Source organism: Saccopteryx leptura, chromosome 2 (genome assembly GCF_036850995.1).
Source record: "Saccopteryx leptura isolate mSacLep1 chromosome 2, mSacLep1_pri_phased_curated, whole genome shotgun sequence".
Lineage (NCBI taxonomy): Eukaryota > Metazoa > Chordata > Mammalia > Chiroptera > Emballonuridae > Saccopteryx > Saccopteryx leptura.
In genome coordinates, this window is record NC_089504.1 from 79,487,971 (window position 1) to 79,512,284 (window position 24,314).

At 43.2% G+C, this 24,314-nt stretch overlaps 1 protein-coding gene across 2 annotated transcripts; it reads right to left on the bottom strand.

The window, feature by feature from the left end:
• Window positions 1–1,128: 1,128 nt before the first annotated feature.
• On the bottom strand, window positions 1,129–21,337 carry PLIN2 (perilipin 2). Of its 2 annotated transcripts, XM_066368231.1 has the most exons (9): window positions 21,207–21,337; window positions 20,091–20,156; window positions 19,812–20,007; window positions 17,171–17,253; window positions 16,436–16,721; window positions 14,862–15,043; window positions 13,066–13,200; window positions 11,919–12,209; window positions 1,129–1,525 (listed from the first exon to the last, which is right to left on the bottom strand). In XM_066368231.1, exons 2-9 carry the CDS (start codon window positions 20,118–20,120, stop codon window positions 1,385–1,387), a joined length of 1,344 nt encoding a protein of 447 aa, XP_066224328.1. In that variant the 5' UTR covers window positions 20,121–20,156; window positions 21,207–21,337; the 3' UTR covers window positions 1,129–1,384. The 2 variants fall into 2 exon arrangements, with proteins under 2 accessions (XP_066224328.1, XP_066224330.1); XM_066368233.1 differs by lacking the exon at window positions 1,129–1,525 and having other exon boundaries at window positions 11,340–12,209; window positions 21,207–21,336.
• Between the last annotated feature and the right edge of the window lie 2,977 nt (window positions 21,338–24,314).

Consider the following 24,314-nt stretch of genomic DNA (forward strand, 5'->3'; position numbering starts at 1 on the left):
TGACCATATTTGAGGCCCTGGCTGGTTGTCTCAGTGGTAGAGCATCAACCCAGTGTGTGGAAGTCCCAGGTTCAATTCCCAGTCAGGGCCCACAGGAAAAGCGACCCTCTGCTTCTCCCCTTCTGCTACCCCTTCTTTCACTCTCTCTTCTCCTCCCACAGCCATGGCTTGATTGATATTGATTCATGTGTGTTGGTCCTGGTGCTGAGGATGGCTCCATGGAGCCTTCGCCTCAGTAGCTAAAAATAGTTTCATTGAAAGCATGGCCCCAGATGGGCAGAGCATTTGCCCCAGACAGGGTTGCCACATGGATCCCAGTAGGGACATGTGGGAGTCTGTCTCATTATCTCCCCTCCTCTCACTTAAAAATATAAATAAAATAATAAAATGATATATTTGAATATTTTATGAGGTTCACATTTGATGGGGTTTAATCTATTGAAATTATCCTAATTGAAGTCCCATCTTGGGTCAATGGGAACCTCTTCAAATTGGTTTCCTTGCTACCTGGAATACAAAGAAGTTCAAAGCTCATTTTGTACATTTCCTCAGACCTGAAACCAGCCATTTCTCCAAGAAGCCCTAATTTCTTTTAATGGGAAAAGGTATTTCAAAACTACAATCTGACACTAGAAATACTTATCACTACTGGGCTGGCCATTGTTTCTACAACTTACTTAACTAATACATAAGTAATGCTGCTCTGTGCCAGGCATTGCTCTAGGCTTTTCACATATGTTAATTCATTGTTTCTTCATGAAAAACCTACTATTACCCCATTTTACAGTTGAAGAAATTGAAGTACACAGAAATTAAGTAACTTGTTTAAGGACACACAGATGGTAAGTGGCAGAGCCAAGGTTAGAACACAGAGTCTAAGCTTCTACCCATCATGATATTCTTCCTCCTGGTTGATCTGTTTTTAATCATATACCCACTCCTAGACTAGGGGAAAGCAAAAACACCTTGACCAGCATATCCACTGAGACAACTCTCCCAATCCCGCCAAAAAAGTCACAAAGGTTCTGTTACCAGAAGAAGTAGAAATGTATCCTGTGAGGTAAAACAAAACAAAACACACATACACACACATTGTTTGCTATATCAGTACAAACACAGGCACAATGATTCAAGATTATACAGACCAATTTTTATTATAGGCATTTCAATGATTAAACTTTGAAGGATTATATTAAGTGATATAAGACAAAAAACTAGGATCTCAAAGTTTAGAACAATGTTTCATTACTATTAAGACCAAGTAATCAAAAAATAGACTAACCCTCAATAGATTAATCTCCAAAGGCACAAGATTAAACACATGTGCAAACATGAAGTTTAATGTGACTCAAATTTTGTATTCAGCCAAAGAAGTATTTTCTTGTTAGTTTTTCAACATTTCACCCTGAGAAGACTCAGGGTTATTAGCATGTGAATGATCTGATCCATCCTCTTCTTCCAAAGCTATAATATCTGGAATTTCATCAGTCTCAGATGTCAAGTCTATGACAGTGAAATCAAATACCTGTAAAAGAAGAATCTTGGATATTAAAACAAACACTAATAAAGTAAGCTCTCGGGTCAGGTGAGCTCATAGAGAGAGACATTACCTATTGCATGAGGGTGAACCTTACTTTGTCCACACTAGTGTTCTCTGACAAGGCACTTATAGTCTTATTCCTCACATTCATTCATACAATAAAAGCACTAAGGAAACTTCTCTTTAAATGGAAACTGACTAGTGGTGGACATATTAAATTAAATCTTTTGAAAATACAAGATATAAAGCATTTCTGGTTGTTCATGTATCTATTAATCTATTATTCTCTTAAAAATAATAATGACCCACTTTTTTTATAAGCCTGACTTCTAATAATGTAAACCCCTTGGAAATGTCTAGGAACTTAGGAAGCAAAAGTTCCTTTAATAGGTGAAATAGCCATCAAAATCTTAGCTCTTTTCTTCATTGGAAAGTTTTTAGGGATAAGAAGTTCTATTAGGGAGGGGCACAAAGAAAACTAGATAGAAGGTGACGGAGGACAATCTGACTTTGGGTGATGGGTATGCAACAGAATTGAATGACAAGATAACCTGGACATGTTTTCTTTCAATATATGTACCCTGATTTATTGATGTCACCCCATTAAAATTAATAAAAATTTATTTATAAAAAAAACTATTGACAACCTCAAAAAAAAAAAAAAAAAAGACATTTTATTAATTCTTACTTTACATACAATTGTGATAACTGAAGTAACATTTCTTAGCCAAAAGCAGATTAGAAGCAGAAAATAAGTAGGGTATAATAAATTTCTTTTCTTTTTAAGATTTTATTCATTTTAGAGAGAAGAGAAAGAGGGAGAGAGAGAAGGGGGGAGGAACTGGAAGCATCAACTCCCATATGTGCCTTGACAGGGCAAGCCCAGGGTTTTGAACTGGCAATGTCAGCATTCCAGGTTGATGCTTTATTCACTGTGCCACCACAGGTCAGGCCAGTAAGGTATAATAAATTTCTAAGGTCTGGAATCTTGAAAGCAGAGGGAAAAAATTATCTTACTGCTTAACAGAGGCAAAACAACTAACTAAGAAAATCCATCATAAAACAGAGGGAGAGGGAAAATGAGGAGTTATTGTTGAATGGGTATAAACTTTATTACTTGGGGTGAGGATAAAGTTCTGAAAATGCATAGTGCTGATGGTTGTACAACATTGTGAATATAGTTAACGACACTGAATTGTCTACTTAAGAATGCCTAAAATGGTAAATTTGATGCTATCCATATTTTACCTCAATTTTTGAAATAGTATAAAACAAACAAATGAACAAACAAAAAACAGACAAGAATTTTGTGTTGGTCATTGGGATCCCCTACCTGACTGTAGCCTTCACTGCACTTTTTCCTAAGAACCAGGTGCCCAGAGGATTGTCTGGTTTGAGGCACAAATTTCCACCATTTGTTCCTGTGCCTTTAAGTTTGGGGAGATCAAACTGCATTCTAGCTACTCATGAATGTTTACTTTGCAAAGATAATATACAGCCCGGCATCCACAAAAGCCAGCAATATTTATATATGTGAATTTAGAACATCAGCCAGGCAAGTCAACAATTGTAATTTTAGACTTTTTTTTTTTTTAGTATGGAGAGAATTATTTTTTTAAATTTTTATTTATTCATTTTAGAGAGGAGAGGGAGAGACATAGAGAGGAGAGACAGAGAGAGAGAAGGGGGAGGAGCTGGAAGCATCAACTCCCATATGTGCCTTGACCAGGCAAGCCCAGGGTTTTGAACCGGCGACCTCAGCATTTCCAGGCCAACGCTTTATCCACTGCGCCACCACAGGTCAGGCTAATTTTAGACTTTTTAAGTTAAAAGTTTACCTTGCTTAGCTCTCTATCCTGAACTATTTCTAGTAAATGTATATTTTAACATCCAATACCACTTTATTTGTTTTTAAATAAATGTAAAATAGAGCAAGAAGCTACAATACCAGAAGATATGGGCAGTAGGATTTTCTGGGCCTCAAACAAAAAAACAAGCTACAGTGTTGTTCTAGCAAAGGCCTGGAGTGCTCGAATAGAGAAAAGATACAAACTCTGACATCAGTAAGACATTGCGCTAAATCCCTACTCTGTCACCTATCTCTTTTCTACCTTTTCTCTCACCTCTCAAGTGAAGAAAATACCTAACTGATTTGGTTGCAGGTGAAGAATAAGGGTAGGATGAACCTAGTTTGTAAGAGGTGCTCAATAAACAACAGCTTTTCTCATTAGTTCCTTAAATACCACCACACCCCAAAACTTTTAAAGCTCCCTATGTACCAGGCAACTGTTGGCCTAAAGTAGAGTTCTTTGCAGAGGTTGAAATTTTCACACTAAAGTTTCCTTTACCTCGACCACCAAAAAAAGTAGCTCTAGTCCCCAAGATGACTTAGGAGAGCCATATGATAATTCACCTTCCATATGTTCAAAATGATTCAGAGGGTCTAATTTCTATTAAATTCAGAGCCTACCTGTGGGCAGTAAAGGAACTAGGTGAGGGTGGGGCAGCTAGCAGGTAGCCAGTCTATCAAGTTTCCATGGTGAGTTTTAAATGTAGTTGTTGTGCCTGACAATCTAGAAATGTGGCAGAAATCATTTCACAAATTTATAATATAAATCCTTTTTCATTGATCAGAACAACTATTGAATGAATGTAGAAGTCCCTTGCTGTGAATGCCCATTAGTGATGGAGGCCAAACTCAGAATCAGATGTTTACAATGCAACTAATGCAATAACTGCAGTGTCTCCCTGAAAAAAACAGGAAACCAGCAACACATTCTTTTCAAGAGAACCAAGTGACCATGCTAGGATTCCCTGGACCCTGTGTATATTTCGTAGGGTTTTCACCATGCAATCACAATGGGCACCTTTACTATCAGACTTCATTGATTTGCATATTTATTATGACTTTCCAGAAGTTGGCATGACACATTAAGGATAAGGTGGCATTTTCAAATTTGCATCAAGTAGGCTGGTGGTGGTCGTGGTGCCTGGATAGTTGAAGCTACTACTACAGAAATAAAAACATTAATCTGTGGGAATTTGACTTGCCTAGTAAAGATGAGTATGTATGCAATGCTGGTAAACTTGACATAGAATCATGACAACTGGTTTATTTTGAAATAGAAGGTAAAATTATTGAAGAAATAATAAAAAAAAAACACTAAAATTTTAGTTTGTTTATATAAAAGGTATTCTTATGAATAGCGCCATAAAAGAAAGGATCATGCAAGAGGTAATGATTAACTCTAACATGAAATACATAAGACTAACCCCATTGAGGGTTTGATTTTAACAAAAACCTCTCGCCATTCATAATAGTTTGCATATGCAGCTCGATTATGTGCTTGCAAGTTAGAGGGTTGGTAGCATATTGGTTCTGCTTTACTCTCTCTTTATCCTTTACCTGAACAATTTGATACAATTTGAGTGGGGCACACCTTCTACCCTACAATAGGAACACTCTCTTGCAACAATGTTTTGTCCTTAGCTAGAAAGTCTGTGGAGGTGGTTAGAACTGTTAGCCTAGGAAATGGGTTGGCATTATCACAACAAAATTAAAGTGATTCTTGGTACTCATTGCACAACATTCAATTAATCAACACTAACTCCTGTGTATTTGATTCAATTAAGCAGATATATTAAGAGCAGGTCTTTATAAAATGAGACATTTTATGGAGCCCACACAGAGGGTCTTGTTTGGAGAGAAGGAATCCCTATTTTTGTTTCAAGTTCACAGCATTTGTTTCCTATTTTCTTTGTTTCTCAAAGTGTGGAGAGTGGGTCACCTGCAATAGAATCACTAGGGACTTTTTTTTTTCGTGAGGGTGGGAGTAGTGCTTTTTAAAAGTGCAGAAGCCTGGTACTATCTCCAGACCTACTAACCAGAAGCTCTGGTGGTAGAACCCAGGAATCTGCGTTTTGTTAGTCTTTTCAGTTAATAATCCCTGGCATGGACAGAGAGGGCTGGGGAAGATGATATGGTTTTATCCATGCTGATCAAACCACTTTATATAAGGGAGTCAATCTGATACACTAGCTACTCTTAGCTGAGTTTTCCTCTGCTCTAACCTGTGTAGACAATAAAAAAAAAGAAAGGTGCTTGATTCTCACTATTCAACATCTACTCTTTATTGATTGACTTTAGAGAGACAGAGAGGAAGTGGGAGAGAGGAAGGGAGAGAGAGAGAGAAGCATTCATTGCTGTTCCCCTAGTTGTACACACACTGGTCACTTCCCATATGTGCCCTGACTGGGGGTCGAACCTGCGACCTTGGTGTTTCGGGATGGCGTTCTAACCCACTGAGTTAACTGGTCAGGGCCTCAATATCTACTCTTTTTCATTTATAATTTCAAAGGTTAGCTAGAATCAAAAAGTCAAATAACAAGTGTTGATGAAGATATGGAGAAATAAAAATCCTCATACCCTGGTGGGAATATAAATGCTGCAGCCTCTTTGGAAAATAGTCTAGCAGTTCCTCAAATAAACACAGAGTAATCAACAACCCTGGCTGCTTAGTTCAGCTGGTTAGGTAATCAGCCTGATAGGCCAAAGTTGTGGGTTCAATCCCCAGTCAGGCACATACAAGAAGCAACCAATGAGTGCATAATTAAGTAGAACAACAAATTGATGTTCCTCTCTCTCTCTCAAGTCAATAAATAAATATATTTAAAAATAGAGTGACCATATGACCCATGAGCAATCCACTCCTAGGTATATACATCAATACCCAAGAAAAATAAAAACAATTTAAATGGTAACTATTTTTCATCACTAATACTTACACAAAAGTACCATTTAATCTATTTATTACTTTGGTAAAATGTCAATTAATAATGAAAAGTCAATTCACTACTTTATTAAGTTCTAGAAGACATCAGAACTTTATTCCCCCTCAGAGGAGATAAAAACTTGTTAGTGTTCTCTTTCACTTAAGTCAATAAAACTTAAAACTCAAATTGTTGGTCTGTACAGCCTATTACTAAAATGTTATATTTTGCAAGCTGGTTTTGTAATAAAGTCAGGGAATTTAAAAATTAGCTACCTGGGGCTGTTAAAAGTAAAGGACAAATAGATTTCTATACCAGGATATTTCTTGAGTGTTCAATAATTTTCCCCTAAGACTTTTATAAGTCTTTTGAGGACAGTGTCTAGTATTTACATTCTCAGCAAGGCAGAGTAATGCCTTATACTATTATAAACTCAAATATTGAACTGAATCATTTTTTAATGCAGGTATATATAGTAATGTAACTACCTACGTATTCACATTGTCTCTAACAAGTGAATGCACCAACTAGATATTTTCAGTGTTAGCCCAAAATGTACATATTATGATATGGCTTTAGTATCTTTGATATGGCTCTCTAAAACAGCACTTTCATAAAACCATCACCAAGATAAATAACCTAGAACGTTCATTCTTCATCAAGACTAGACTCCCCTATGAGATTCAAAGTCTTTCATCACATTATAATCCATTTCTCTCTAATTTGCAAGCCCACTTTATTATTTTATTTCTGTAAGCCTAGTTTAAGGACATCAAGCATGGAAGAATCCCAGGCAATTCTGTACCCCCTCCTCCAAACATTTCCTTTCACACTGCCTTCCTATCATTTCATTTAGTCATCCTACTGACAATCAATCTAAAGATGTATTATATTATTTGGCAATCTCACAGTCAAACTCAATAGGCTGCTGGCTTCTCACCACCTCAGCACCAACTGAGGATGTTTCCTTTCCAGCCTTTTCCACTTGAGTACCCCACCCCTACCTCCCAGCTCAGCTCAGCCCCAGCTGGACGGTGATCAAGAAGGCTTCACCCAAGAAAAATAAATTAAAAAAGGAAAAAAATAATTTAAAAAGAAAGAAAAGAAGGCTTCAACCCTCACCAGCACTAAAATTATAACCTGGGCCTATCCCAGTGAGGGTCCAGTTGACACCATTTCTTTGAGGAATCAGTAACTTCTAAAACATGGGCGAATGGCATCAGAATCTCAAAAGGTAAGCAAGAAGAACAGGGAAGACATGAGAAAATATGTCTTGGGCTTAAGCTGACCTTATGCCTGACAAAACTTCTTCTTTCTGAATAGTTTGATGCTATTACCTTTCCAGTTTTTATCATCATTCAGATGAAGTGGGCTGCTACAGGTTAGACTAGAAACTTAAATACTCAACAGTGGGATGATTCAGTATCTTTTCCTTACCAAATGGTTACTGTGGACATATCGGATACCTTCTGGGGTGGTGGATACCTATGGCATGAAGGTGCCACATTTTGAGATATAAGCAATACTTTGGTTATAGAGCAGGGACATCTTACAAGACCATCATCCTTGCAGGCCTCAGTGCTTGCTCACTCCTGAAACTGGATCAGAACCAAGGCCCAACTGACCCAGTCCCCCAAGTCCATGAGAGCTCAGGAAGGTCAGGTTGGCAAGAGGCCCTCCTCTCCATCCCTCCAGACCTGAGAGATACACGCACAAATATCTACCCTGCTCCTTCTTTCTCCTTCCCTCACTATCACTTCCATGAGCTAAATGATATTCTAAAAGATATATCTCAGGCAAACCAAATTTTAGTTTTTCCTTTTTTATTTTATTTTTTTGGTTTTCAATACTGATAATGCCCTGGAAATATTTTACTAATCATGACCTTATAGTACATACACCTGAACTAGGAAGTTAAAGATACTCGTCACTGTCTCCCAGATGGTGTCCCCATGCCTCTACTGCAAAAATAGAAAAAGACAGCCCATCCTGAAACATATCACTTCCATCTGTTGAGGCATCACTAATTTTATGATAGATGAGAAAACTAAGGCTAAGAGATTAATGGCTAGTACAACACATTCCTTTGATTTTTTTCACCCAGAATTAACCATAAAGGCCACATTATTATTACATGCAAAGGAAAACACATCCTCAAACATTCTGACACAACACACCAGCTAAATGTTTAAAACCTGCCGTAGTTACTGTGCTAGGCTTAGCTTGTTTCCTCAAAAATATTGTCCTTCTTGGGAAAAAGTCTGTTAAACCAAAATTGCCAGTTTATACAATAAAATTTAAGTTGCAAGACCACCACAAATTTTGAGACATGTTGACAATAGAGTGAAACGCATTTAGGCACAAACTTGAGACACAAAGACAGACAAAACCACCACCAGTGTGTGTAGCTCACAGCAAAAAGCAAAGACTAGTGGTGTTTTTTCAGATGCTGAGAGCTTTCCTTTATACTGTCTTGCTCACAAAGAATAGCTTTGAAACATCTTTTCACAAACAATTCAGTTGGCACTATAACTTTTATGATGGGGAAATGCAAAAGGTTATGTTCAAGTGAGAAAGCTATAATAGAATTGTACACCTGAAACCTATATAATTTTATTAATGTCACCCTGATAAATTCAATAAAAAATTAATTAAAAAAAGAATGCTATAGTATATTAATTTTTCAACCAATTAAAATAAACCACAGAATACCAGCCTTGGAATTTTGAGGCAGAGGAGCAGGGTGCTGTTCAATTTGAACTAAAGTAAAAAGTCTTAGAGGCTCTAGCCCTGGCGGGTTGGCTCAGTGGTAGAGCGTCGGCCTGGCGTGCAGGAGTCCTGGGTTCGATTCCCCGCCAGGGCACACAGGAGAAGCGCCCATCTGCTTCTCCACTCCTCCCCCTCTCCTTCCTCTCTGTCTCTCTCTTCCCCTCCCGCAGCCAAGTCTCCATTGAGCAAAGTTGGCCCGGGCACTGAGGATGGCTCATGGCCTCTGCCTCAGGCACTAGAATGGCTCTGGTTGCGACAGAACAACGCCCCAGATGGGCAGAGCATCGCCCACTGGTGCGCATGCCGGGTGGATCCCGGTCGGGCTCATGCGGGAGTCTGTCTGACTGCCTCCCCGTTTCCAACTTCAGAAAAATACACACACAAAAAAAAGTTTTAGAGGCTCTAGAAAACGCCATCCCTGGGTGCAGGCAGCCAGGCAAGCAAATGAGCAGGCTCTATTCCTGAAGCCCATACATCAGGACAGTTTATAGTCCCACCTTCCCAGAAACCAGAAGCTCCTTAGAATCTCAGTGAGTCCCTTCCCTTCAATTCAACTCACCTGTTTACTGAGTCCTGGAGTTACCTCAAGGGGGAAAGTTAGCTCTATAACTTAGCTCTATAACTTAGTTTTGTTTTTTTTAGAGACGGGGGTGGGGGGATAGACAGGGACAGACAGACAGGAACGAAGAGGTGAGAAGCATCAATCACTAGTTTTTCGTTGCACATTGCAAAGCCTTAGTTGTTCACTGCTTTTGCATATGTGCCTTGACCGCGGGCCTTCAGCAGACCAAGTTACCCTTTGCTCGAGTCAGCGACCTTGGGTCCAAGCTGGTGAGCTTCTGCTCAAATCAAATGAGCCCGCGCTCAAGCTGGTGACCTCGGGGTCTCGAACCTGGGTCCTTGACATCCCAGTTCGACGCTCTATCCACTGTGCCACCGCCTGGTCAGGCTATAACTTAGTTTTGATAAGACTCACACCAGTGCATGTAAAGGTATATGCTTCCTTGTTTTCATGGGACAAAGAGGTGAACTGGGATAGAGAAGAGACAACTTAGATTTAGACTTTGGTTCTGCTGAAGGGCAGCCTTGCTAACCTTTTAGTAAGGACAGGCAGAGGCATGTGGTTCTATTTCACAAATTCTAAGATTGTTTTTGAAACAGTTTAACATACTAAAGCTTTTTAAATAAGATTTATGATATTTCCGAAGTAAATGACCAACATTGAAGGGACTAAAAGTTTGAACACCTCAGGCCAGAGGTAAGACGAACCCTTTTCTACAAGGGGTCCAAAGTCTTACTTTTGATTATTCTCATGAGATATTCTAAAGGTTTCTTACCAACAACTGTTAGTGACTTTCTCGCCAAAGTCAGTGACAACACAGTAAGTTAGTCCACCTGAACCTGGACACTGAACATCCTCACTCCAGGGGTCACGGTTTAAACAGCCGGCTGGCGAGACATGCCACCTGCCTTTAGTGAGACTAATGCAGACAGTCACTTACTTGCTCACCTTCAGCTTTGATTCCTTTTCAGCAAGGTAATCAGTCATGTCCTCTACTGCCTTGAAAACCCACTTTTCAAGGAGGCCAGTAAATGGGCACATGAAGGCAACTCTCACCCAGTAAAATCTTTATATGCACAGGCCCTGGCCGGTTGGCTCAGCGGTAGAGCGTCGGCCTGGCGTGCGGGGGACCCGGGTTCGATTCCCGGCCAGGGCACATAGGAGAAGCGCCCATTTGCTTCTCCAACCCCCCCCCCCTCCTTCCTCTCTGTCTCTCTCTTCCCCTCCCACAGCCAAGGCTCCATTGGAGCAAAGATGGCCCGGGCTCTGGGGATGGCTCCTTGGCCTTTGCCCCAGGCGCTAGAGTGGCTCTGGTCACGGCAGAGCGACGCCCCGGAGGGGCAGAGCATCACCCCCTGATGGGCAGAGTGTCGCCCCTGGTGGGCGTGCCGGGTGGATCCCGGTCGGGCGCATGCAGGAGTCTGTCTGACTGTCTCTCCCCGTTTCCAGCTTCAGAAAAATACAATAAAAAAAAAAAATCTTTATATGCACATTAGCTTTTCAGTTATTTAAAACCTGACCCTATCATCAAACATTCCATTTTTGACATTAGTCTTCCGATGTTACTACACTGTCAAATTCCCTCTAACAAGCCAACCGGAATTCATGTATGTGTATTAATAATAACCTTGTCACACAGGTCAAGCAGCTCTATGAAAGCAACACACAAAGCACATGGAATACACAGCATAAAACCGATCTATTATGCAGTGAATTTTATTGAACTCACAGGAGGCATTCCTTTATGGGAATTAAAAAAAAAAATGAAATGAAAGTTGTACAAGCATGCATTATGAGACAAACCAATGATGAGGCCTGCTCAGACCAAACTGGAGCCGACACCAGCTCATGTGACAGCCCACATGAAGGGGTTTTTATTTAATACAGACAGACAGCAACAGCGGCAACAGAATGAGACATCAATGCAATGTAACTTTTTGTGACCTCTAACTAGGCTCTGGCATATCATTCTTTTCTTACCAGCCAGGTAAACAAAAGAACTCATCTGCTAATCTTTAAAGATTTTAATCCAGTTGGAAATGACAATAATGAAGGGAACTTCTTCCTAACTAGCTGTTTCCCCAGAGTTGTCTAGCAGGTTAATTTCAACGTAACAGAAGGTGGCTGTCATCTGGCTGGCTGCACCATGTACTGGTGACAGGGACAACACTAGTATGTTTTGTGCTCAGATTTCTGGGCCTCCTGGCTGGTTGTGTCCTCTGTACCTCGGTCCTGAGTATTCTGAGACTCGGTTATCTGAGGATAAAAGGGACCTACCAGCCAGTTGAGGGGTGTGTTGTTAACAAGATAATCCATCACATCATCTAAAGATTCCTTCATTTTCTGCAGCTGTCCCTTGCTAGAAGTGAGGAAGCCATCAGACACTTCTTTAAAGGAGGCAGCATTGCGGAACACTGAATAGATGTCTCCAGCCGTCACCGCCAAGTGACTGGCCTGATCTTGAATGTTCTGCGGTAACCCTTGGATGTTGGACAGGAGGGTGGAGCACGTGGTCTGCAGCTGCTGAGTCAGGTTTCGGGCAATAGCAAGAGTACGTGACTCAATGTGCTAAAAATAAAACAAGTTTAAAATTAGGAGTGAACCCAACAATGCTATGTATGAATTACTTCAATTACAATAAGCTGGTTATGTGTCCACCATATATATGGGTTCTTCCAACTTTTAAAAATCCTCGTAACAACCCTGAGCACAGCAGTATTTTTATTCACATTTCATTGACATGTATACTAGCTTTTGGAACCTAAAGAATCACTTTCAAGGACTACAACATGCAATTTCTTCTGTCTGGAATGTTAGTGCCCTTACTGACCTTTCATCTAGTTTATTCTCCCATTCAGTCCCACTTTAACACTCATCTCCTCCAGGAAGTCATCTGACTCACCCACCCTCACCCCAAGACCAAGTTAGGTACTTTTCCTATAGTCTCGTAACTCATTTTTTACGCTGTCAAAAACACCATGACAATAAAAACGCCTATGTCCCTGTTAATCTGTACTGAAAGGCCCATGATTCTCATTACAGTATCCTATTAGGGGCAATATGCATATCAGTAGGTTATTGTTTTATTTGTTTTATTATTATTATTATTTTTAGATTTATTCATTTTAGAGAGAGGAGAGGCAGAGAGAAGGGGAGGAGGAGCAGTAAGCATCACCACCCATATGTGCCTTGACCAGGCAAGCCTGGGGATTCGAACCGGCGACCTCAGCATTCCAGGTTGATGCTTTTACCCACTGCGCCATCGCAGGTCAAACAAATAGGTTGTTAAAGTGACTGCAGTTTTGCTTTTCTGTTCAAACTTTCGCTGAAGAGTATTTTAAGAGGAATAACAGGAAAATTGAAATAAAAGGCTGGCTGGCTTGTTCAGAAACGGCTGTGGATGGCTGCAACCCGGCCGTCTTACCTCAGCACAGTGGGATTCATCAGTGTCATCATAGCCAATGCTTCTCTTCCACTCCAGCCAGGAGAGATACAGCTTATCCTGAGCATCCTGAAGTCTCTGGTTGGCGCTGTGCACATTCTCCCTGGCATATTCAATCTAGAGCACATTGAAACAAAACAAGGGAACTAGTCAGACATTTGTGTCAGCCTGTTCTCAGATCTATGATGTAAGTCATAGATCATAAAAGCCAAGAATATCCTCAAGAGCTTAAGGAGAGCAATCCCTGCTGTCATTATTATTATCAAGTAATCCTAGTTCTTCACTGCCTCTATTGAACTATCAAACCACTGTCTCCTCCAAATTTACCTTCAGTTTAGCTTAAGTAAGGCAATTGAAATTTAATATTTATATGTAAAATATAAGAAAAAATTACACCCTGGCTGGTTGGCTCAGTGGTAGGGTGTTGGCCCAGCATGTGGCTGTCCTAGGTTGGATTCTCGGCCAGGGCACATAGGAGAAGTGACCACCTGCTTCTCCACCCCTTCCTTTTCCCCTCTCCTCCCCCTCCCTCTTCTTTGTCTCTCTCTCTTCTCCTCCTACAGCCATGGCTCGATTGGTTCGAGCGAGTTGGCCTAGGGCGCTGATGATGGCTCCATGGCCTCTACCTCAGGCACTAAAAAAATGACTCAGTTGCTGAGCAACAGAGCAACAGCCCCAGAAGGGCAGAGCATTGCCCCAGTGGGCCTGTCGGGTAGATCCTGGTCAGAGTGCATGCAGGAGTCTGTCTCTCTGCCTCCACTCCTCTTACTAAAGTTAAAAAAAAAAAATTACAAAGAAAGAAATTAAAAATTCCTCTTCCCGGCCCTGGCCGGTTGGCTCAGCGGTAGAGCGTCGGCCTAGCGTGCGGAGGACCCGGGTTCGATTCCCGGCCAGGGCACACAGGAGAAGCGCCCATTTGCTTCTCCACCCCTCCGCCGCGCTTTCCTCTCTGTCTCTCTCTTCCCCTCCCGCAGGCAAGGCTCCATTGGAGCAAAGATGGCCCGGGCACTGGGGATGGCTCCTCGGCCTCTGCCCCAGGCGCTAGAGTGGCTCTGGTCGCAATATGGCGACGCCCAGGATGGGCAGAGCATCGCCCCCTGGTGGGCAGAGCGCCGCCCCATGGTGGGCGTGCCGGGTGGATCCCGGTCGGGCGCATGCGGGAGTCTGTCTGACTGTCTCTCCCTGTTTCCAGCTTCAGAAAAATGAAAAAAAAAAAAAAAATTCCTCTTCCCTGTTGTCAGCTGCCCATTTCCCCTTCCAGGAATGGCAGTAGAGTACTTTCAGTTCTGTAACTTGGCAATCTTTAATGGCTACACAATAGCCTTTTGTGATACATCAATTTAATTCATTCCCTATTAGTTGATATGCACTGTTTAGAGTCTTTTGCAACTCTAAACAACCACACATATCTGTGGGATAAATTTCTAAAACTGCCAAGGAATAGGTATGCTTATAACCTTAGAATCGTCCCTCACATCTTCCAGAAGTCCAAGTACACCTTCCTCTCCACCACTGCCCACAGCATCACACTTGCTCAATGCATTAGAAAAAGAGAGGCATCTGTAATTTGACCCCTCAGAGTAAGATTAACATCACTTCATATATTGCAGCTATTTACACTTCCTTTTCTGTGAGCTGTCTGTATATTCTTTGCTCATTTTCCTATTGAGTTGTTCATAAAGTAAAATTACAGTTCTTGGATTTTATAATCACATTTACTCACATCCCTTGTGGTAAATGAACACACTTCAGATACCTTTAAATGAACTTTCACTCACCAGGCTAACAGTGGAATGGAGCTGGGAAATGGTCTCTTGGCTTTTTTGCTTAGTTTCCTTCACCCTGTTGAGAGCCTGCTGGTAGGCACGGGAGCGGAGCTTGGTAGACAGAGATCCCAGCCTAATATAATAACTTGGCTTCTGAACAGTGTCAAATCCTTCAACTTTTTTTGCTTCTTTTTCTGAAGTTAGAAATAAGGGACAAAAAAAAACCCCAAAACATAAGGGATCAGAGATATAAGTAACAAGCCCTGGACTCTAACTTGGATCTTGATTTTGTCGATTGTACTCACCCACCTACCAATTAATTATGCACTCATTTCCCTAAGACAGCTCATGTCTACTGCACGGCTTGACTACCCAGAACATATCACTGCATCTGACAGGTTCACCTACACATGTCGCTTCCCACTCGAGCGAGCTTCTTGGGAAACACAGTACTGGAATATAGCAGCCCCTAAATGTTTAATGCTTCTGTAAAGCAGCCCACTGAGGACTATCCATTTGTAGAAAATATTTCTCTAGGCTAATTTCTCCTTAAGTTTCAAAACTTACTGTGTATAATTCAATGTGAAACTTAAGATTGTTTTAAGAAAGAAACTCTATAAAGATAAAAAGATTAATGATTGTCTGAGAGACATAATGGAGATTCAGGCATGAAGGATCTCTTAGGGTGACAGACATATCCAAAAACAGGACTAAGGTGATGGTTGTGCAACTGTAAATTTAGTATGAAAATGGTGAATTTTTTAATCAATAAGGTATATCTCAATGAAAGCTGATTTAAAATATTTTATTTATTGATTTTTTAGAGAGAGAGGAGTGAGAGAGAGAGAGAGAGAGAGAGAAGGGGGAGGAGCAGGAAGCATCAACTCCCATATGTGCCTTGACCAGGCAAGCCCAAGGTTTCGAACCGGCAACCTCAGTGTTCCAGGTCGACGCTTTATCCCACTGCACCACCACAGGTCAGGCCAATGAAAGCTGATTTAAAAGGTTGCTTTAAACCTGACCAGGCAGTGGCACAGTGGAAAGAGCATTAGACTGGGACACGGAGCTTGAGTGTGGGTTCATCTGGTTAGAGTGTGGCTTACCAGCTTGAGCCCAAGGTCGCTGGCTTGAGCAAGGGGTCACTTGGTCTGCTGTAGCCCCCTGGTCAAGGCACATATGAGAAAGCAATCAATGAGAAACTAAGGTGCCACAACGAAGAATTGATGCTTCTCATCTCTCTCCCTTCCGATCTGTCTGTCCCTATCTGGCCCTCTCTCTGTCTCACTCTGTCTCTGTCACTCACACATATACACACACACAAAGTTGCTTTAAGATATGCAACATTGGCCTGATCTGTGGTGGCGCAGTGGATAAAGCGTCAACCTGGAAACGCTGAGGTCGCCGGTTCGAAACCCTGGGCTTGCCTGGTCAAGGCACATGTGGGAGTTGATGCTTCCTGCTCCTCCCCCTTCTCTCTCTCTCTCCTCATTCTCTCTCCCCCCCCCCTCTATAATAAATAAATAAAATCTTTCAAAAAAAAAAAAAAAAAGATATGCAACATTATTTCAAGACAAACATCCACTTACCAAGTTCTTTCTCAGTGAGAGGGAGGTACTGGTCTACCAGCAGCTCTGATGTGGTGAGCGCATTGTCTACTCCACTGCTCACCAGCTGCATCACCCGACTCCCCATGACTGTGTTAATGCTGCCATTGACCACGGTCTTGGTCTTCTCCACACTGCCAGTCACTGCTCCTTTGGTTTTATCCATCACCCCGGTGATCGTGCTGGCCACAGAATCCTTGGCCCCAGTCACAGTGGTCGCCACAGCATCTTTTGCCCCAGTCACAGCACCTTTGGCATTGGCAACAACCTACAAGTAGAAAAGCAGACCACTTGGCTGGTGAGAAATAAAGGCATAAATACATATTTAAGGTTTTAACTAAGGCAGCATGATTGAAAAGTTAAAGAATTCTTCTTTCACTCTCTAGCCCTTTCACTCTATAGCTTTAGGTCCTGGGCAAGTCACTAAGAATTGATGAGGCTCAATTTCCTTATCAAGTATATTTGCCCCATCTGCTACCACTCAAGGGTTGATGGAGGAGCAAATGAGGTAAACAGATATTAAATCTGTCAGGCTGTTATAAGCAGACATGTATGTTCCTCCATCTTCCTGGATGTGTTCTCAGACACCAAGTAGGGAAAGGTTCTGTATACCACCTCTGCATTTAGTGAACACCACGTGGGAACCAGTTATGCTAAACAGATGGAACATGAAAATGAGGAAGGGGGGAAGCCTCAGCAATCTTGTCCCAAGCTCACCTGGTTTGTTGGCTGATTCAGAATGGGCAGTTTCTCCTCAATCCTGTCTAGCCCCATACAGGCATAGGTATTGGCAACAGTAACTGGAAGAATCACAAATGGGGAAAATGTTAAAAGTGTAGATAGGGAGCCTGACCAGGTGGTGGCGCAGTGGACAGAGCATCGGACTGGGACGTGGAGGACCCAAATTCGAGACCCCGAGGAGGCCAGCTTGAGTGCGGGCTCATCTAGTTTGAGCAAGGCTCACCAGCTTGAACCCAAGGTCGCTGGCTCAAGCAAGGGATCGCTGGGTCTGCTGTAGCCCTCCGGTCAAGGCACATATGAGAAATCAATCAATGAACAACTAAGGAGCTGCAACGAAGAATTGATGCTTCTCATCTCTCTCCCTTCCTGTCTGTCCCTCTCTCTGACTCTCTGTCTCTGCCACAAAAAAAAAAAAAAAAAAAGTGTAGACAGGGAAATAAAGCTCAGCAGGCTGCTGGCTACATTCTTCTACTGAATGTAGAAGAATAAATAAGGGGGAGGGGAGGAGCAGGCAGGAGTGTGAGCCATGTAGGAAGTTGGCTAAGAAACTTCTTCCTCATCTGCTGGCTCCTAAGATTAATGCCAAGAGAAGCTAGGCTTCACCTGAACCTTCATTCAGAGAATAAGGTATCTGAGAACTCAAAATTAGTATTTCCATGCTAGTTTAACTCCTACTTACACTTAATTATGTGGCAACAGGAAATGGTATGCTAACAGCACCCTGGATCTCCCCACAAGGACTAGATTTTAGTCCAAACTTCCCTCTAATGATGACCAAGCCAAGCACTTGTCCTAAATTAATTTGGGAAGTAGCAGAGCTGGAAATCTGGTCTCTCACAGTTCCCTATACTCCAGAAAAGTCCATGACTTAATTATTTGGGGGGATTATTTATTCCTTTATTTTATTTTTTGATTTTTTTTTTTAAGAGAAAGGAGGGGAGAGAAAGAGACAGAAACATCAATGTGCCCAGACCAGGGATCTAAACTGGCAACCTTTACCCATCAGGACGGCACTCCAACCAATGGAGCAATCCAGTCAGGGCTGGGGGAATGATTTAATTAAGCCTTCATTCAAAAGGGCTCATTGCGGCCTAACCAGGAGGTGGCGCAGTGGATATAGCATTGGACTGGGACACAGAGGACCCAGGTTCAAAATCCGGAAGTTGCCAGCTTGAGCGCAGGGTCACTGGCTTGAGCCCAAAGTTCACTGGCTTGAAGCCCAAGGTCGCTAGCTTGAGCAAGGGGTCACTCACTCTGCTGTAGCCCCCCTCACACCCGGTCAAGGCACATATGAGAAAGCAATCAATGAACAGCTAACGTGCCACAACCAAGAATTGATACTTCTCATCTCTCTCTGTCAAAAAAAGGGGGGGGGGGGGGGGCTCACGTGGAAAAACCTGAAAACATCACTAGTGGGAATGTAAAATGGTAAACCACTTTGGAAAATAGTCTGGCAGTTAGTTCCTCAAATAGTGACATGACCCAGCAATTCCATTCCTAGGTATATTACCTAAGAGAACTGAGAATGTGTCTACACAAATGTTCACAGTAGCACTCATTATTCTAATTGCCAAAACGTAAAAGCACACAAATATCCATCAACTGACGAATGAATAAAATATGATTTAACCACATAATAGATTAGTTCATAATAAAAAGAAATGAAGTACAGATAGGTTGAGCAACTATCACCATATCATATCAAATTTTTTTCATTATTCAAAAAGAAACTGGTGTGAGGTTCCTTTCTAGGGTGATACAAATGCTGTAAAATTGATTGTGGTGATGCTTGCACAACTCTGTAAATATACTTAGAAAAACCATTGCCTTGTACATGTTAAGTGGGTGACTTGGATGGTATGTTAATTATCTCAATAAAGACGTTCTTTTTAAAGCAGTTCAGGTACACTGGTCCCAAGGCAGTCAACTTCAGTTCACACACATGCCCTCCTTGTGACCTCAGTTACCAATATATAAGAACATGGGGCCCTGGCTGGTTGGCTCAGTGGTAGAGCGTCGGCCTGGCGTGCGGAAGTCCCGGGTTCGATTCCCGGCCAGGGCACACAGGAGAGGTGCCCATCTGCTTCTCCACCCCTCCCCCTCTCCTTCCTCTTTGTCTCTCTCTTCCCCTCCCGCAGCCGAGGCTCCATTGGAGCAAAAGATGGCCTGGGTGCAGGGGATGGCTCCTTGGCCTCTGCCCCAGGCGCTAGAGTGGCTCTGGTCGCGACAGAGCGACGCCCCGGATGGGCAGAGCATCGCCCCCTGGTGGGTGTGCCAGGTGGATCCTGGTCGGGCGCGTGCGGGAGTCTGTCTGACTGCCTCCCCGTTTCCAGCTTCAGAAATATACAAAAAGAAAAAAAAAAAAGAATATGGGGTTGGGGGTGGATTTTTAAAAAGTTATCATGAACATCTGCTACTGCTATAAAGCAGGCCTTCTATAACAGTGAGGGTCAACCTGCAGTTTCTGAACAAAGGTAGTATGTGCCTCAGGAAAGGTTGAGGATTCCCTGATGCTGACACTGTGTGCTCAGGGCTCTATTCACCACATTCAAACTGCCTCTGGACTCACTTCCAAAAGGTCCCTTGGACCAAATTTTGAAGGAAAATCAGAACTCACTTTGTGGCTCTAGCTTCTGGATGATGGGCTGGGCGCCCATCACAGCCACAGATGTGATGGTCTTCACGCCCTTCTCCGCCAACTCACACACAGACTTCAAGTAAGGATAGTGATCCTTTGTACTGACATAAGCCGAGGAGACGAGGTCATACGTGGAGCTCACCAAGGGTAGGTTGGCCACCCTCGTCACTACACTCTGCAACCAACAAGGAGAGAGGTTTAACTTCTCAAAACAGGGGGAGGGGAAGGAATCAAGAAACATCTATTTAAAATTCATACCGGTTGTGGATCAACTGCACCAGACACCATTTTTCTTCCTAGAGAAAGAAATTTGCAAAAGACAAACTTATTTCAGGACACTAAGATAAGACTCTCCCAGATTCACTCCCCAACCCAAGCTAATGCTAATTGCAAGTAGAGAAAAATGCAAGATGAGGTAGGTCAGTGTAGTCTTTTGCACTTCTTCCCTCCCTCTAGTAGAGAGCTTTCCCCTGGGCAACACCATCCGAGGCAAAGTTTCAGGGCTCCTTTGTAAACTTTCAATAGAGAACAGGCTCTGCCGGGAAAAGCAAACCTGCTGCTGAAATTTTTGTATTGTTTCTTCACCAGGATACTAGAAATGCCTTTTGAAGGGGAATATCTGTTGACAAAAATGCTAACCAAGTTAAACTCCATGTTAAAACTACAGAGAGATTTAAAGAAGACATCTTGGACAGTGAGGACTATTTAGGTGGAGCACATTGGGGAGCCAGGAGGACGGAGGATTTATTCCTTGCTTGTCAAAGAAACTAGTTTGGTGGTGACCAAGCACGGGAGGAAAAAGATGCTCCTAGGAATTGAGAAATGTTTCAGGGCGCTTTTAAATGTAAATTTAGTGTTCCCAACGACTCACACCAACACAAAACTGCCTCACTGCTCAGCAGCAGAGCTGGGCAGGAACCATCACAGCCCGCTGTCCACTACCTCCAGGCCAATTAGTTCACCCTCTGGCCACCACGGATCCCACTTCTACAAGGAACGAGTAAGAGCCGCGCTGAAGGCGGAAGTCAGGCGCCAGCATCCACTGCCCCGTTGTCCCTGCGCACTCCATTAAATTCTGCTTTAAGACGATGTTCGAACGCATTTCCTTTTAAATAACGTTCTTTCGCGACAAATGAAAAATGTTACTCTGCAACCAAGCCAAGAAGCTACAACGGTACTAAAGCAGCTGGCAGAAAAAACGAACAAATTTCAGTGTTGAAGGTGCAGGCCCAGGTGGCCGCCCTTCCCATCGAGGGCCCGGAGGCGGGCAGACCCCACCGGCCACCACCCCACGCGGTCCAGCTTAGCGCCCCGCGGGGCCCCGCGCAGGTCACTGATCACAGAGGGGGCGCACACCCACCAGCGGACAGCAACCGAGAGGCGAAGATCCCAGAGTCTCGCAAGTCCCGCAGCAGCAACACCTACGGCGTTCAAAGGGCGGGCGGGCAGACGCCTGGCTATATACCCGGGCCGCCCTCCCCGGGCCGCCCGCCCCCGCGACACGTGACCGCCGCCGGCCTGACCCCGCCCAGGCCGAGGGTGGCTCTCCGCGGAGTCCTGGCGCCGCCCCCCACCGCGGCCCGAGGCCGGAGTTCCGCCGGGGTCTGGGTGAGGGACCCTGGGAGGCCCGAGGCGCCCCGCAAGGCTCTGGGTTTTGCAAAAGGCAGTGTGGGGGCGTCGCACGAACAAATTACCGCTAACCTGATTACCATTTGTCCTTAAAATAGAACTTTTTAAAAAAACGGATGCTGAGTCTAGACTTATTTTTAGCAAAGTTGTGTGTTATGCATTATTTTATTTTAGAAGAAACTTAAATCAACAGATGAGTCTTAGCTTTTTTTCTTGTGTAAAATTCCGGACTTCAAGTTGGTTATTTGAGCAAACAGGTCATTCAACCGCCCCAGCGGGATAGGTGCCTCTGGACTTTCCCCCCTGTGAATGGCAGGGGGGACGTCCCGGTGACGTTGCCGCGGGTCTCGGCCTGCCAGGTGTCTGTCTGGCTTCTGGCAGACGCTGGGTCCTCTGCCTCCAGGATGCCGAGCAAGGGGAGGCAGTGTTGGCGCTAGAGCGGGGGATTTGCTCCGTGTATCAAGTTCCAGAGTTTGAATTGTGAAAAGCTCTCAAAGGCTTTCACCTCAATTACTTAACTAATGTTGCATGCACAGAGACAACTTTATCAAGCTCCAAACTGACCCATTAAAAATGTGTCCCTTATACAGCACATCTATAGGCCCTCAGCAAGGAAAAACAATGATGTCACTTCTCCCCCACCCCCATGGAATTCAAGATAAAATACAATGTTAAACCATATAATAAATGTTAGAAAGTCATAAGAAGTTCTGTTCTCCCTCTCCATGTTGACAGCTGCAGTCCTTCCAGCAATCAAATTACTACTTTTTTCTTTTCTTTTTGGTGCTCTGGCTTTGTTCGTGCTCTAAACAGATGTTTGCTGTGCCTAAATAACACAGGAATGCAGGGAATTAACCCCTGCCATATGACACAGGAATGTAGGGAATTTTGAGCAGTGACGGTTGTTTTTTTTACTTCTCATTAATCTGACCTCTTCTTTTGCAATAGAAGACTTGCCCTTTCACCTAAAAATGCCTCCATATTTCCCTTCTTTTTAAAAACCTGTGTCACTTTCTCTTTAAGGATGAACAAATTCCTTTTGCTTTCCCTTCTTTCTTTTTTTAAAATTTTATTTATTGATTTTAGACAGAGAGAGAAAGAGAGAGAGAGAGACATGAATCTGTTCCTGTATGTGCCCTGGCCAGGGATCGCCCGCAACCTCTGCACATCCAGAAGATGCTCTAACCAACCAGACAGGGCCCTTTTGCTCTTCTAATGCTTAAATCTGTGAAAATAAAAAGGGTCCCAGGGACTAATCTTGGGGGAAGGTTCTCTAAACTCACAGAGGATGAAGCACCAAATTCTGCACCAGCAACTCTCTTGCATCTTCGTGAGTCTGTGAGAAGGTGGAACTGGTGACAAAATACCTGAATCCTCCAGGTGACTTTGATAATCTCTAGAGAACCAATTTTGCAGAAATGTTTTTTCATCGTTTGGTAGGGGAACTAGTGCGTCAGAATTACCTAGCATGTTTGTTCAAGTTCTGCTTCCTCCCTAGACAAACTGAATCAGGATCTACAGGGGACGAAGCCCAGGAACCTGCATTTTTAACAATACCCCTTTTTGAGCACCACTATTTTTTACTCTTCACAAAGCCTTTTCACATGTTCCGCAGGTTTGAGCCTCACAATAGCCTGGAAACTCTGGAATGGGGGTTGTTACTCACATTTTTTTTTTTTTTTTTTTACAGAGGCAGAGATAGACAGGGACAGACAGACAGGAACGGAGAGAGATGAGAAGCATCAATCATCAGTTTCTCGTTGCGCGTTGCGACTTCTTAGTTGTTCATTGATTGCTTTCTCACATGTGCCTTGACCGCGGGCCTTCAGCAGACCGAGTAACCCCCTGCTGGAGTCAGCGACCTTGGGTCCAAGCTGGTGAGCTCTTTGCTCAAGCCAGATGAGCCCGCGCTCAAGCTGGCGACTTCGGGGTCTCGAACCTGGGTCCTTCCGCATCCCAGTCCGACGCTCTATCCACTGCGCCACCACCTGGTCAGGCTGTTACTCACATTTTAATGATGAAACAGCCTCAAAGAAGTTATAGGATTTGCCTACAGTTTTATGACCCACTAAGCAGCAGCTAGGCAATTCTAGATCTCAGGTGCATGATGGGCTGATTACCTACTTTCTATTTGCCTTAATTCCTTTGTCTGTAAAATGGAAATAACACTATTCCTTCATGTTCTAGGGTAAAGAGTATTTGGGTGTTCATTGTACTAGTTTTTCAACTTTTCTGGGGCTTAAAATATTTCAAAATAAAAGATTGAGGATATTTATAGCAATAAAAGAATGACTAGACCTATAACTATATGCAATGTAAGTGAAAGAAGCTGTATACGAATGGTACTGTATGAGACAGGCAAACTAAGCTCTGCTGTCAGAGTAAGGATACTAGTTGCTTTGGGGGATGGGGAGGACTAAGTGACTAGAAGGGCCTTGCGGAGACTTTTAGGTGCTAATAATTACTTCTCTTGTTCTGAGTGCTAGTCACATGTGTGTGCTCTTTTTGTGAAAATTTATTAAAATGTACACTTACAGGTTTTTTTTTTCTTTTGTTTTTTGGGGGTTTTTTGGTATTTTTCTGAAGTGAGAAGCGGGGAGACAAAGAGACAGACTCCCCCATGCACCCGACCAGGATCCACCCGGCATGCCCACAAGGGTGCGATGCTCTGCCCATGTGGGGCGTTGCTCCATTGCAACCAGAGCCATTCTAGCACCTGAGGCAGAGGCCATGGAGCCATCCTCAGCACCTGGGCCAAGTTTGCTCTAATGGAGCCTTGGCTGCAGGAGGGGAAGAGAGAGACAGAGAGAAAGTAGAGGAGGAAGGGTGGAGAAGCAAATGGGCGCTTCTCCT

Bases quoted from the DNA above. Each gene is read 5' to 3' on its own strand.
- PLIN2 (XM_066368231.1), bottom strand. From the start codon at position 20,120: ATGGTGTCTGGTGCAGTTGATCCACAACCG. The intron at 12,210-13,065 runs GTAAGACGGCCG...TTTTATTTTTAG, and splicing joins ATGAATCCCACTGTGCTGAG to CACATTGAGTCACGTACTCT. The intron at 1,526-11,918 runs GTAGGTCCCTTT...CTTCTTTTACAG, and splicing joins ACACACCCCTCAACTGGCTG to GTATTTGATTTCACTGTCAT.